This window comes from Nycticebus coucang, chromosome 19, assembly GCF_027406575.1.
Source record: "Nycticebus coucang isolate mNycCou1 chromosome 19, mNycCou1.pri, whole genome shotgun sequence".
Classification (NCBI taxonomy): Eukaryota; Metazoa; Chordata; class Mammalia; order Primates; family Lorisidae; genus Nycticebus; species Nycticebus coucang.
The window spans coordinates 3119118-3134013 of record NC_069798.1 but is presented as its reverse complement, the minus strand read 5'-3'; the positions used below and the strand labels follow the sequence as shown (position 1 = coordinate 3134013).

General features: G+C 41.9%; 1 protein-coding gene across 1 annotated transcript; it reads left to right on the top strand.

Moving 5' to 3' along the window:
• Nucleotides 1-303: 303 nt before the first annotated feature.
• On the top strand, nucleotides 304-1716 carry TXNDC2 (thioredoxin domain containing 2). The gene has a single exon (XM_053571138.1). It carries the CDS (start codon nucleotides 493-495, stop codon nucleotides 1714-1716), a length of 1224 nt encoding a protein of 407 aa, XP_053427113.1. The 5' UTR covers nucleotides 304-492.
• Nucleotides 1717-14896: the final 13180 nt, after the last annotated feature.

The window sequence follows — 14896 nt, the reverse complement described above, 5'->3', positions numbered from 1 at the left end:
CAGGAGTTCAAGACCAGCCTGGGCAACATAGCAAGACCTCATTTCTCAGGAGGCTAAAGCAGGAAGATTGTTGGAGCTCTGTTCAAGGTTACAGTGAGCCATAATTTAGCCACTGCACTCTAGCTTGAGCGACAGAGTGAGAACCTATCTCTACAAAACAATATCTACCTATTTATATGTATTTGTGTGTGTGTGTGTATGTATGTGTAGTGTGTGTATATATGTAATCTCATGCTGTTTGGTCTTCTGTTGAATGAGGTTATTCAAATTAGTATGTCATTCACCAGACTTTAATCATTTTCTCTAAGACTATCATCAGTCTTCCTTGGAGTATATGATCAGACTTTTTTTTTCCTTCGTCTGGGTTTTAATTTTTTTTTAATTATTTTTTTCTGTTTAGAAAGTCCATTACAGGTTCTGTCCAGCAATGCAGATCTCCTAGTTCCAGAGTTCTTGGCCACAGCCCAGACCAAAGAGAAGGCCTTTGTTCACATGGTCAGCAATACACTTCACGTGCCTACACAGGAGTTGGAGGTCCCACAACAGAGTGATTACATTCCCAATTCCCCAAAAGAAACCATCCATCCCAAGCTAGGCAGTATCCCCAGGTCCCCAGAAATCAACCGTCACAAGCTTGGCAGTATCCCCAGGTCCCCAGAAACCATCCATTTCAAGATGGGCAGTATCCCCAGGTCCCCAGAAGAAATCATCCATCCCAAGCTGGTCAATTTCCCCAAGTCCCCAGAAGAAACCATCCATCCCAAGCTGGGAAATATCCCCAGGTCCCCAAAAGAAACCATCCATCCAAAGCTGAGCAATGTCCTCAAGTCCCCAGAAAAAAGCATCTATCCCAAGCTCAGCAATGTCCCCAAGTCCCCAGCAGAGAGCATCCATTTCAAGCTGGGCAATGTCAAGTCTCCAGAAGAAACAATCTATCCCAAGGTGGGTAGTATCCCCAGGTCTCCAAAAGAAACCATCCATCCCAAGATGGGCAGTATCTCTAAGTCCCCCAAAGAAACCATCCATCCCAAGCTGGGCAGTATCTCTAAGTCCCCAGAAGAAACCATCCATCTGAAGATGGGCAGTATCCCTAAGTCCCCAAAAGAAATCATCCATCCCAAGCTGGGCAGTATCCCCAAGTCCCCAGAAGAAACCACTCATCTCAAGCTGGGCAACATCTTCAAATCCTCAGCCATGACCATTCAGCCTAAGCCGGGAGACATTTTCAAATATTCAATAAAAAAAATCCAACCCAAGAAAGATGACCTCCCCAAGTCCCCAGAGGAAACGATCCAGCCCAAGGAAGGAGACTTCCCTGAGTCTTCAGAAGCCAATCAGTTCAAGGAAGAATTCTTTCCAAAACCCAAAGAAGAAACAGTGGCGTCCCTGGAGGTGGACATGGTGAGAGTGATCCTGGGCAAGGAGGACTTCGAAGCAGCACTCAAGGAGGCTGGAGAGAGGTTGGTGGCCGTGGACTTCTCAGCCACATGGTGTGGACCCTGCAGGAGCATCAAGCCGTTCTTCCATTCCCTATCTCGGAGGCACGAGGATGTGGTGTTCCTGGAAGTGGACGCTGATGACTGTGACGAGGTGTTGAGAGACTGTGCCATCATGTCCATCCCAACCTTTCAGTTTTATAAAAAAGAAGAAAAGGTGGGTGAGTTCTCTGGAGCCCTTAAGGAGAAACTCGAAGAGATCATTGCAGAATTAAAGTAATGATATATTCTGAAAGCATTGTGAACAGCCAGTTGTTTATCATTTGTGATTTTTAAAAAAAGTATTTACAAAAATTATCAGAGATAACAAAAATGCATGTCCAAATGGCCGTTTGTACATTTTAAGTATTAACTCTGGCCTTTTCAAAAAATAGCCCAAGCATTAAAGCACGCTGTGATTGTGTCTCTGTTGCTAGAGAGTGTGAAATCAGAAATCCCTTGGGGGGTGGTTGGTAGTCACCATCGCCTATTTTTTCTTCCCCTTGCCCTTCAAATTCTCATTTGGGGTTTACGGCAACATTAGAAATTTAAGATAATTCTTCTGTAGAAGTAAATGATTGAAAGAGGAGTAGAAACTTCTTTTCATTATCTTTGGAGATTCTGATAAGGTGCTTTTGGAAATAATGAATTTGAAAGATTCCCATGCTTTAGCTAATCTCCTTGTGTATCTGAGGGCCTTGGGAAATTCAGAAGATTCTCTAAGATGTAATTGTTGGTGGCAGAGTTGAGATTGAGGCTATGTTTCCAGATTTCGAGTCCAGGACTCTGCCTACTAATCCATGCTTCAACCTGAGACAAGTTAAAACTTCAAGTTTCTCAGAGGATCATGGCCCTGAGATCCTTGGTGCCATTATGACATCAGCACCTCACCAGCAAAATTACTAGTTTACCAAAGTTCCTGCTTTGTCTCTCTGGTAATTGGGTTCCTCATATCTGCTCCCAGATGTTCCTGAGCCCACAGGCCCATGCCTGGACCACAGATAGTGGCTGGATCCAGAATGTTCTGTTTTTATAAACTCCTTTCATGGAGGAGAGAAAGCTAAAAATAAATCAGTAACTAAACAAACACCTTTCTTGAGGTATAGTGGATATACAAAGAACTGCACATATTTAGTATGGATTATGCACATGAATTTGGACATGTGCACATGCCTTTGAGATCATCAGGACAATCAAGATGATTGACACACTCATTACTTCCAGAAATTTCCTCATATCCCTTTGCTTTTTTTTGTTTTATTGTGGTAAGGACACTTAAAGTGGATTCTACACTCTTAACAAATTTTTAAGCATCCAAAATCGTGTTGCTAACTACAAGTGTGACTCTTACTCGGCAGATCTGCACTATTTACCCATCTTGAGTAACTGAAACTTTATACCCATTGAGCAACTCCCCATTGTCCCCTCACCCCACTCTCTGGAAGTCATTATTCTATCTTTTGCTGGTCCAGTGTGTTTTTAAATAATTGATTTAGTTGCAACATTTCAAACACTAGGATTCCTTTAAAATCTAGCTTTTCTTGAAAGTGTGTAAGATCTAGAAATCCAAGGTTGCCTCGCTTCAACAAAACCAATCTAATCACAGGGACTAAGCAGTGGCTCCCGGCCCTTGAGGGGCAGGCCCTCTCCAGCCCTCTGTTGCAGCCCGCTCTGGCTGGCTCCTTCACTCACCAGGTAAGTTGCAGTCCCTTGCTTGGGTGGAGAGTGAGACTGCCTCCCTCTCCTCCCCCCACGCACCAACTCACTTCCCTTAGTGACACCTCAGTCATAGGACTCATTCGCACCATTAACAACCACGTAATAACAACAAACAAAATGCCATACAGACTTGGCTTTTTTCCAAAAAAGATTTGGTATGGCACAATATTTGGTAATGATAATGCTAATAAGAAAAAATTAGAAACATGAAATGAATAATAAGTCACTCTGAGGGCTCCCATAGTGCCCTGATTGAGAGGCAAATTTCATTCTGAGCCTCTCAGCAACTGGGAGAGAAAAGGGAAATTCAATAATACCCAAATGCCATTACTCAAAATAAACAAGCTTTGGAATTTGAAAAAGGAATCAAAGCTTTTTCTTAACTAAATTCCTGAATGAAATTTCTCATCTGGGACCTGAATTTTGAGACCTTGAATGGTGGATGATATTCTGGACAACATTTTTTATAATAAATTCAGGATGATTTTTTTTGTTTGTTTTGTTTTTTTGAGACAGAGCCTCAAGCCGTCGTCCTGGGTAGAGTGCTGTGGCATCACAGCTCACAGCAACCTCCAACTCCTGGGCTTAAGCGATTCTCTTGCCTCAGCCTCCCACGTAGCTGGGACTACAGGTCCCACCACAACACCCAGCTAGTTTTTGGTTGTAGTTGTCATTGTTGTTTTGGCAGGCCTGGGCTGGATTGGAACTTACCAGCTCTGGTGTGTGTGGCTGGTGCCTTAGCCGCTTGAGCTACAGGCACCGGGCCAGGATGATGTTTTATGTGGCTATTCCCGGTAATACTCTTTAGTAAAAGCTGAAGTGATTATGACAAAACGCTTTTTAATGAGAGGATTCCAGATTCAGGTGTGTTGTGCTTCATATGAATAGACTTTTAGTGATGGTGCACATACCATCTGTTCTTTTCCTTTGGTAGGCAGACCTTCCTCTGGCTTTTCCACTCAAGTTGGTTTCTATTTTCCATACTATACAAGCCTGACTTTAACATGACTCTATCAGTTTAGACTTCAATGAGTTAACCCAACCCCTGTGCTACCAGAATCCTGTTTGGACAACTCAGTGAGACTGCTACATTTCAGAAGGCAATTTGAAGGACCAAGGACCTTGAAATCTAATATTAGTGACTTATACAAACTGCTTTTTCTGAGATTGTAGTATTAAAGACATTTCTGACAAAGGTCCTTCTTTATATTTAGGTTACTAACTAATGCAAAAAAATCCTTAAAAATAATTCTGATAGTAGATTTTTAAGATGGTTTAATAATATTCCCGATGCAACTCTATGAAGGCAAGTCTGGAGGGCCAAGAAAATGCAAAGCAAGGTCTCTGATGACCCTAGTTTGATCCGCGAGTAAAATCTAAACTACCTGAGGATTTATGCCCTTCAAACTACCTACCATGAATACCATTTCTCTTGTCTGTTTGCATAATAGTTGAACAGCCGCCAAGTAGAAGTTATGTTTCTTGGCAGAAAGCTTGACTATGGACATCTTATTTTGCTAAGTAAAAAAGAGGTGTGCGCTCAAAAAAAAAAAAAAAAATCAACCAAGCAACTGTTTTTGTCTCTAATATTTAACATGAGGGTTAGATAAGAAGAAGCATTTCTAATGAGAAGGAAGATTGCACACAATCTTATTGGCTATGAATAATGATAATCTGACTAAAGCCTTAAGAATCAATGGAAAACCTGTTAGAATTAACAAAAAAAAATTAACAAAGTGTCAGTATTCAGAGAGTCCTTCCATGTGATTAAGTGACAATAACTGGGAATCGGTATGGAAAAAGGTCTCATTCACAACGTGACAAAGTTTCTAGCAGTAGTCCAAACAGGAAGGAAGATTAAAACTAAATGTAAACATTTTGAATGAATAGAGCCTTCTCTAAAGAAGACAGACGAATGCCTAAGAAACATATGACAAAATGCTCATCTTCCCTAATTACTGGAGAAATGCAAATCAAAACCACCCTGAGGTATCATTTAACCCCAGAAAGAATGGCCCACATCACAAAATCTCAAAACTGCAGATGCTGGCGTGGATGTGAGAGAACAGAACACTTTTACACTGCTGCTGGGACTGCAAACTAATACAACCTTTTTGGAAGGAAGTATGGAGAACCCTTAAAGAACTTAAACTAGACCTCCCATTTGATCCTGCAATCCTATTACTGGGCATCTACCCAGTAATTTTTCTATTTTTTTTTTTTAGTAGAATGGGGTCTTTCTCTTGCTTGGGCTGGTCTTGAACTCCAGAAGGAAAAAAATCCTTTTATCGTAAGGACACTTGCACTGTTTATCGCAGCTCAATTTACAATCACCAAAATGTAGAAACAGCCTAAATGCCCACAACCCAGGAATGGATTAACAAGCTGTGGTATATGTACACCATGGACTATATTATTCAGCCATTAAAAAAGATGGAGACTTGACATCTTTTGTACTAACCTGGATGGACGTGGAACACATTATTCTTAGTAAAGCATCACAAGAATGGAGAAGCAGGAATCCTATGTACTCAATTCTCACATGAGGACAGTTGATGACCTAGTATACGGTGGGGGTGGAGGAAGGGGAGAGCAGAGAGAGGGAAGGAGGGAGAGCGGTGGGGGGTCATGGTGTGTGACGCAGCTTTTGGAGGTGGGACACAGTTATAAGAGGGACTTTACCTAACAAGTGCAATCAATGTAACCTAGTTCTTTGTGCCCTCAATGAATACCCAACAATACCGACAAAAAAAGTAAACATTTTGAGAGGTAGACAGCAAATAGATCTGAATAAAGAGAGATAGTCCATTTTTCTCCTTGGAGAGAAAGATTGAAAGATGTTAATTCTTTACACTTAACTTGTGTATTTAATGTAATCCTAACTAAAATGTCAATAGGGTCTTTGGGAGAACTTGACAACATACTCAAAAAGTCACTGGGCATAATAGACAAGAATAGATATAGAATAGACAAGCAAAAATCTTAAAAGAGTAGTGATGGAGATAAATGCACCCTTTCAGTTAATTATAAGATGGTGTGTGTGTGTGTGTGTGTGTGTGTGTGCTTTGAGACAGAGTCTCAGTCTGTTGCCCTGGGCATCATCATAGCTCGCAGCAACCTCAAACTCTGGGGCTCAAGTGATCTCCTGCCTTGGCTTACCAAGTAGGTGGGACTACAGGCACCCACCACTATACCAGCCTAATTTTTCTATATATATATTATATATATATATAATTTTTCTATATATATGTATATATATATATATATTTTTTAGTAGAATGGGGTCTTTCTCTTGCTTGGGCTGGTCTTGAACTCCTGAATTCAAGCAATTCACCCACCTTGGCCTCCCAGAATGCTGGGAATACAGGCATGAGCCACTGATCCTGGCCAAGACAGAGGTATTTTTTTTTTTTTTTTTGGCCGGGGCTGGGTTTGAACCCACCACCTCTGGCATATAGGGCCAGTGCCCTACTCCTTTGAGCCACTGGTGCTGTTTAATGAAGGAAAAAGAGAGAGCAATGAATAGTAAACAAGAATCAGACCTTGATGTATAAGTGGTAACATATGAAAAAAGAAACATTTCTGGCCAGGCACTATGGCTCACGCCTATAAGCCTAGCCCTCTGGGAGGCTGAGACAGGTGGATGGGTGGATTGCCTGAGCTCACGAGTTCGAGACCCATCTGAGCAAAAAAGTCTGTACTAAAAATAGAAAAACTGAGGCAAGAGGATCGCTTGAGCCCAAGAGTTGGAGGTTGCTGTGAGCTATGATACCACAGCACTCTATTCAGGGAGATAGCTTGAGACTGTCTCAAAAAAGAAAAAAGAAAAAGGAAACATTTCAATTTGTTGGAAGGTGAATAGTTCAAAAAGTTACATGGTGAAACTTTGATATGTGATGGGAAAAAAATCAATTTATATCCAATTTCCATGCCAGACATCAAAAGGAATGAAAGTAGGATTAAATAATAAAAAACAAAATATGGTATCATAAAAAAGAAAAAAATTAGTTTTTATTAGTTTATTTAGTTTATGGAAAGAGAAAGGAATTTTCTAGACACAAATGCAGTTAAAGAAATAGAGCCAGGAACTGGGGCATGCACCTGCAGTCCCAGCTACTCAGGAGATTGAGGTGGGAAGATGTTGAGTTTAAGCCCAGCCCAGGCAAAAGAGCAAGACACTGTCTCAAACAAAAAAAAAAAAGAAAAGATAGATTTGAAAATATAAAAAATAAACTTTTCCATGAAAAATGTAAACAAAATTAACAGAAACCAATAACAAAAAACAAAAAACCCAGAAAGTACATTTGCCAAATGTACAGCGGAGGATGTATCATAATATATTTGCTATAAAAAGTAGTCTTAGAAATAATTAACAAAAATAGAATATTTCCATAGAAAAAATAGGCAAAAGGCATAGTCATTTCATATTAGAATAAGGAAAAATTGGTAATAGAAATGAAAAAATATTCACTAATAGGGAATAAATAGGGAAATATGAGTGAAAGTCAACAAGATTTGGGGCGGCGCCTGTGGCTCAGTGAGCAGGGCGCTGGCCCCATATGCCGAGGGTGGCGGGTTCAAACCCAGCCCTGGCCAAACTGCAACAAAAAAAAAAAAAGAGAAAAAAAGAAAGTCAACAAGATTTGATAGGCAAGGATACGGCTCATGTGCTGTTGATGACCGGGGACTGCTACAAACCCTCCTGGAACATCGTAGGCGTGCAGTGTGGCAGTGGAAAGGCACAGACCTTTGAGAACTTCAGCTTGAGTACTTGTCTGCTCAGGCCCATCACGACATTGCACAGAAAGGCTAGCTTAACCCCAAACATTTATTTCTCATGGTTCCAGAGCCTAGAAGTCTGCGATGGAGGTGTCAGTGGGTTTGGCTTCTTGTGAGACCTCGCTCCTATTGCTGCTTTGTCCTCAGATGGTCACTGTTTTTGTGTGTGCAACCTTAGCGTCTCTTGGCGTGCCCAAACTGCCTCGTCCTATAGGGACACCAGTCAGACTGGATCAGGGCCCACTCTAAAAGCCTCATCTTGGTTAATCCCCTCTCTAAGGGCCCTGTGCAGATACAGTCACATTCTGAGGAATGTCTTTTGAGGGACACATGTCAGCCCCTCACCCCTTAAAAGGAGGCCTGTCACAGACTGGGGTTTATGACTCCTTTGGGGCTGCAGCACCCTGGAAGTCTTCCTTGAAAAAGGCTGATCCTGATGTCGTGGGTCAGAGCACACAGGGGACAGCCTAGGAAACTGTCTCAGCACACTATGGAGTCAGCCCTGCAAGGAAAAACAGGCTTCTACAAAGGCCAGGGAGAAGGAGAGGGGACTGAGGCTTCCCTTGAGCATAGGTCTAGACTAGAAACTCTAGTGACTCTTTCCCGTTGGAAGAAGTCCCAGGAATTGTGGGTCTATCACCAAGCTCTGGTAACCCACTGCACATGGCGTTTTCCAATTTCGTGTTTCTTTTTGTGCATGCTAGGCTGGAATGCAGTGTCTGTTGAGTTGTGTTTTACACTCCTGCACTGGAGGGTGAGTGAACAAGCTAAAGGTGGCTCAGGAATTATACCAGGGTTCTCAAATTTGTGGTCATAAAAATCACATTGGGAGGGGTGTTTGTTAAAAATTCAGATTTCTAGGCGGCACCCATAGCTCAGTGGGTAGGGTGCCAGCTACATACACCCAGACTGGCAGGTTTGAACTTGGCCCAGGTCAAATGTCAACTGCAACAAAAAATAGCCGGGTGTGGTGGCAGGCGCCTATAGTCAGTCCCAGCTCCTCAGCTACTTGGGAAGCTGATGGAAGAGAATCACTTAAGCTGAAGAGTTTGAGGTTGCTGTGAGCTGTGACGCCACAGCACTCTACCAAGGGTGACATAGTGAGACACTCTCAAAAAAATTCATATTTCTAGGCCTCTGGGCTTGAAAGATTGGATTCAATCGCTATGGGCTAGGAGCTAGGGATCTCTCCCTGTAGTTCAGAGGAAAACCATCCTGATGAGTGAAAACCTCCCTATGTCCCCTCTTCAGTGCAGGGGGCAATTTCTACCCACCATCCCGCTCTCAGGACAATTGGTTCTGGGACAGCATTATCTTTATCCAATATCTACTCCCCTCTCCAGACACTCACAACCCTAGCCCACAGGGAATTGGTCATCTTCTCAGCAGTATTTCCCTCCTAAGCCTTAGGTGCGTGGTTTGGAATCCCCGCTCCAGGAGGAAGGGCTGCACAGTCTGTGGGAGTCTATGCAGTCCAGCTGCTACACAAGAGGCTGGGGCTTGGGCAGGTCCAGTCTCCATTGAGATCTCTCCATTAGTGTGCATTGTAGACAGGTCTCTACAGACGTGAACACTCTACAACAGAATCTTTTCTTGATGACTGAGTTGCCCAACCCCAACATTTTTGGTACCAGGGACCGGTTTCATGGCAGACAATTTTTCCACAGACTAGGGGCAGGGGAGGGACGGTTTTGATATGAATCTGCCATCCACTGATTTGTTATGTTCTCTGTGCAGTCAACCTCTCTGCAAATGGTAATCTCTATTTGCAACCACTCCCTAGCACTAGCATCACCACCTCAGCTCCACCTCAGATCACAAGGCATCAGATTCTCATAAGAAATGTGCAACCTAAATCCCTGGCATGTGCAGTTTACCGTAGGATTTGCACTCTTGTGAGAACCTAATACCACTACTGATCTGACAGGAAGTGGGGCTCAGGCAGTGATGTGAGCTATGGGAAGCAGCTGCAAATACAGAAGAAGCTTTGCTTGCTGACCTTCCACTGTGTGGCCCTGTTCTTAATAGGCCTTGGACTGGTCCACACCCCAGGGCTTGGGAAATGCAACCATAAGGAGCTTCCTCTTGCAGGGACATCTTCCTGGCTATTCCCACCATCTGCAAGGCTGCTGCTTTTCAGTAGAGTTAGAACTTCATATTACTGTGCAGAGAGCATTCTTACTTCATCTCTTTTCCCTCAACTGGACCCAGCAACCCTATCAGGAATAAGAAAATGGGCTCATGCTGAGTCATATATACAGGGCTCCAGCCCACTAATTCTAGTGAGAATGCCAGCTGTGGGGGTTACCAACACCTGGCTGTCAATGGGCTGATCAGAGTTCTGAACTTCATGTGTGATGTGGAGATCCTTCTCCCTCCCACCCTATCAATGTTGAGAGGAGAGTAACTTGCTCCTCCAAATCCGCTGAGAGAGAAACAAAGAAAATAAAAAACAGGTTAAAATACTAAAACCGGAATGATCCTTATTATATTTAAATTGAACAAAAGGCATAACTCGTTGTCACTGGGTATCTCTGTGTATAGATATTTTTTTCTTTCATTCTAAATTTATTTTTTTCCTGCTTTCTTATAGTATAACAAAAAGCAAAAACAATCATTGGAATACTTTGGAGGCCTCAACTGTACAAAATCTAGAGGACTGAGTAAGGGAGGTGAGCCCAAGGCCAAGGGCATTTTGGCAGGACCTCAGGGTGCTGACCTCATCCAGAGGTTCTGTGTGCATTCTGGGCCCTCCAGGCTTCAGGTGACAAATGCTCCTAGAAAAAGAGTAAATCAGGAGAAGTTCTTTTGTCTGCAGATGACCTACCTAAGTGATCATGAGTGTTATAGGGTGGGTAATATACTCCTTTTTTTGGTTGCAAGTGACAAAAACCTAACTCAGATCTGCTTCAGCAAAAATGGAGAGTATATTGGATCTTGAAACTAGAAATTCTAGGGGGATGCGTAGGTGGATGCTTCAGGAGGATGCAGGGTTTCAAACAGTATCATCAGGGTACACTTGTTTTCTATCTCTCAGTTCTGCAACTGCTCATGATTTTATTATGAATTGCTTCTGTGGCTCATGTTCACAGATAAAAAGTGACCCTGTTTCCCACTGACCTCACCAAAAGTCCCAGAAAAGGCTCTGATTGGCCAAGGAATGCTCCAATCCTTGAATCACTCTGTGTGTTTGGGAGAATTAAGTGATTGTGATTGGTCAGGTTGGTCACTTGTAAATGCCAGGAGCAAGGTTGGTCCCCGAACACCAATGGGACAAGGAAAGCACTGCCTGCAGACAAGTACAGCAGTTGCTGGGTGTGTAGCATTTGAGATAAATCCCCGCGAGAAACCAAATCAAGTAAGAAGAGGCTGTGGGCTGGGCACAGTGGCTCATGCCTGTATTCCCAGCACTTCAGGAGGCTGAGGCGGTGGATTGCCTGAGCTCAGGAGTTCAAGATCAGCCTGAGCAAAGTGAGATCCTGTCTTTGCTAAAAAATAAAAAATCTAGGTGATACCTCAGGGTGGTTTTGATTTGCATTTCTCTGATGATGAGGGACGATGAGCATTTTTTCTTATGTTTGTTGGCCATTCACCTGTCTTCCTCAGAAGGTTCTGTTTATGTCTCTTGCCCAGCAATAGATGGAATTTTTGTAGATTAATTTTGTTGATTAATGTCTATAGATCCTGGTTATCAAATCTTCGTCAGATTTGTAACATGCAAATATCTTTTCTCATTCTGAAGGTTGTCTATTTGCTTTGATTGTTGTATGCTTAGCTGTGCAGAAACTTTTCAGTTTAATTAAGTCCCATTTGTTTACTTTTGTTGTTGCAATTGCCACTGGAGTTTTCTTCATAAAATCTTTCCCCAGGCTGACATCCTCAAGAGTTTTTCCCACACTTTCTTCTAGGATTGTTATCATTTTATGCCTTAGATTTAGATCTTTTATCCATCTTGAATCAATTTTTGTAAGTGGTGAAAGATGAGGGTCCAGTTTCAGTTTTTTACATGTGGTTATCCAGTCCTCCCAGCACTATTTATTGAATAGGGATTCTTTTATCCACTGTATGCTTTTCTTTGGATGAAAGATCAGTTGGCTATAAGAGACTGGTTTCATCTCTTGGTTTTCTATTTGGTTCCAAATGTCTATGTCTCTATTTTTGTGCCCAAACCATGCTGTTTTGATCACTGTGGACTTGTAATATAGCCTAAAGTCTGGTGAGGTGATGCCTCTGGCTTTATTTTTATTACTAAAAATTGCCTTGGCTATACTTTTCTTTTTTTTTTCTGGTTCCATATGAAATGAAGAACTATTTTTTTCCTACATTACAAAGTCCCAAAGTTGCAGATGCTGGCATGGATGTTGGGGGGGGGGAACACTTTTACACTATTGGTAGGACTGCAAACTAATACAGCCTGTTGGGAAAGAAGTGTGGAGAATCCTTAAAGAACTCAAATTAGACCTTCCATTTAAGCCTGCAATCTTACTACTAGGCATCTACCCAGAAGAAAAAAAATTATTTTATCATAAAGACATTTACACTAGATTGTTTATTGCAGCTAAATTTACAATCCCCGAGATGGGGAAACAACCTAGGTGCCCATCAACCCATGAATGGATTACCAATCTGTGGTATATGCATACCATGGATCACTATTCAGCCGTAAAAAGATGGAGACTTTAAGTTGAAACACATTCTTCTTAGTAAAGTATCACAAGAATGGAAAAGGAAATATCCACTGTACTCGGTACTAACACAGAGCCAGTAGACTATCTCATTCACGTCCACACAGAAGAAAAACTCATTTCAAATCCAGTTGGGGGGAAGGAGGATGAGGGAGAGGGGAGGAGAAGGGGCTTGGGGTTCTCTCACTTAATGAGCACAATGTAGGTGTGTGGCACACCTTTTGGGTGTGGGACACAACTACAAGAGGGACTCTACCTAACAAATTCAAATATTTTAAATTGCACACGAACTTTATGTCCACACTGTATAGTGACTTGGTTGCTTGTACCCTCACATTAACCTGAAACAAACAAACAAAAAAAAGTAGAAAATGTAACCAGGCATGTTGCAGGCACCTGAGTCTCAGCTACTCAGGAGGCTGAGGCAAGAAGATCATTGAGCCCAAGAGTTTGAGGTTGCTATGAGCTTTGATGGTGCCGCGGTACTCAACCCCGGGGAGACAGAATGAGACTCTGTCTCACAAAAGAAAGAAGAGGAAGAAGGATAATAAGGAGAAAAGTCTGTGCACTTATTAAATTCCTTTTAAACATACCATCTTATTTCACTTTGATCAAAATTGATTTCCTTGAGTCTGTAATGTTGCAGCCATAGAAAAAAATAATTCTCTCTGCCTTATTCAAATGTCAAATTATCTTAGGATAACAAGTAACTTTCACTAAAGTTAGCATATGGGATACGAATCAAAAGAGAACAGGAAACATGATAAGCAGATGCTCAGAAAGATGATGTGAACAGGTTAGGCAGTTAGTTTGAGGCTGGTCTTCTAAGTGCTGTTTTTGAAATTTGTTTTCTATAAACAGGAATGATCTAACCAATAACGGGGTTCTACATGGTGTATGCCTTCGATGTTCAACGTCTTTTTAGGGCAGAAATAGTTATTTTAAGTAAATTATATTCAGCAAATATTTGAAAGTTATGGTACATGGTTACTTAGAATTCTACTGTGATTTTTGGCAGATTTTTAAGTTTCCCAGAAATGTAGGAGAACTTTAAAATTCTATCTCCTATGTAATAAAGTTAGGTAAAAAATAAACCAAAAGATATGAGGAGACATGAGGCTGCACATTTTGAAATAATAATGGCACTTTAACCGTGAGATTCTTTAGCACTCACAATGAGAAGAGACGCTTCCGGTAACAAGGACAAAGATTTGAATCTAGATAGCATGGAGTCCGATAAAACCCAAGGTGGTAGCTTAAAAGTTTAGGAAAATCAGAATTTTCTAATTCCAGAAGAATAAAAAAAGATGATTTATTTGTAAATGAAGAAGTTGATAATAGAAAATGGTAAATGTGAAGAAGTTAAGGTTGATAATGACAGGCAGTGATTGAAAGGAAGAAAAGTGAATTGTGAAAAAAAAAAAAAAAAGAAAAATGAATTGTGAAAACTAAAAGTTTGGGCTATGGCTTACGCCTATAATTCCAGTACTTTGGGAGGCTGAGGCTAGCGGATCACCTGAGCTCAGGAGTTTGAGACCAGCCTGAGTAAGAGTGAGAACCACCACCACCACCCACACACACACACCAAAAATAGAAAAACTGGCCAGGTGTGGTGGCTCCCGCCTGTAATCCTAGCACTCTGGGGAAGTTGGGGCAGGTGGATTGCTTGAGCTCAGGAGTTAGAGACCAACCTGAGAAAAAGCGAGACTGCAGCTCCAAAAAAAAAAAAAGAGAGAAAGGAAGAAAGAAAGAAAAAATAGCTGGGTGTTTTGGTGGGGGCCTGTAGTCCCAGCTACTTGGGAGGCTGAGGCAAGAGGACCGCTTGGGCCCAAGAGTTTGAGGTTGATGTGAGCTATGACGTGATGGCACTCTAACCATAGCACAGAGTGAGACGCTGCCTCAAAAAAAAAAAAAAAAAAAAAGAAAGAAACAAAAAGAAAAGAAAATGTGATGTTTCTATTACATACTAATTAGAAGCATATATTACTTTTGTTAATTTTAAGTAGGGGTGAGACGTGGCGGGGGGCAGGACGGGGGGGGGGAGTAAGGTTGTTCTCCCACATAAAGTGGTGACCTTTTTGCTGTTTTCACCAAACTCCTGGTTTAGAAAAATAAGAGTTCTCTGGTCTCTGCAGAGGCCGCATACTGGTAGGTCTTGAGAAAGGGTGAAGGGAGCATTGCTTCTCTTCGCTGTGCCCTACAAAAGCCACAAAGCCGTGCTGTTTGAAAGGCAAAGCT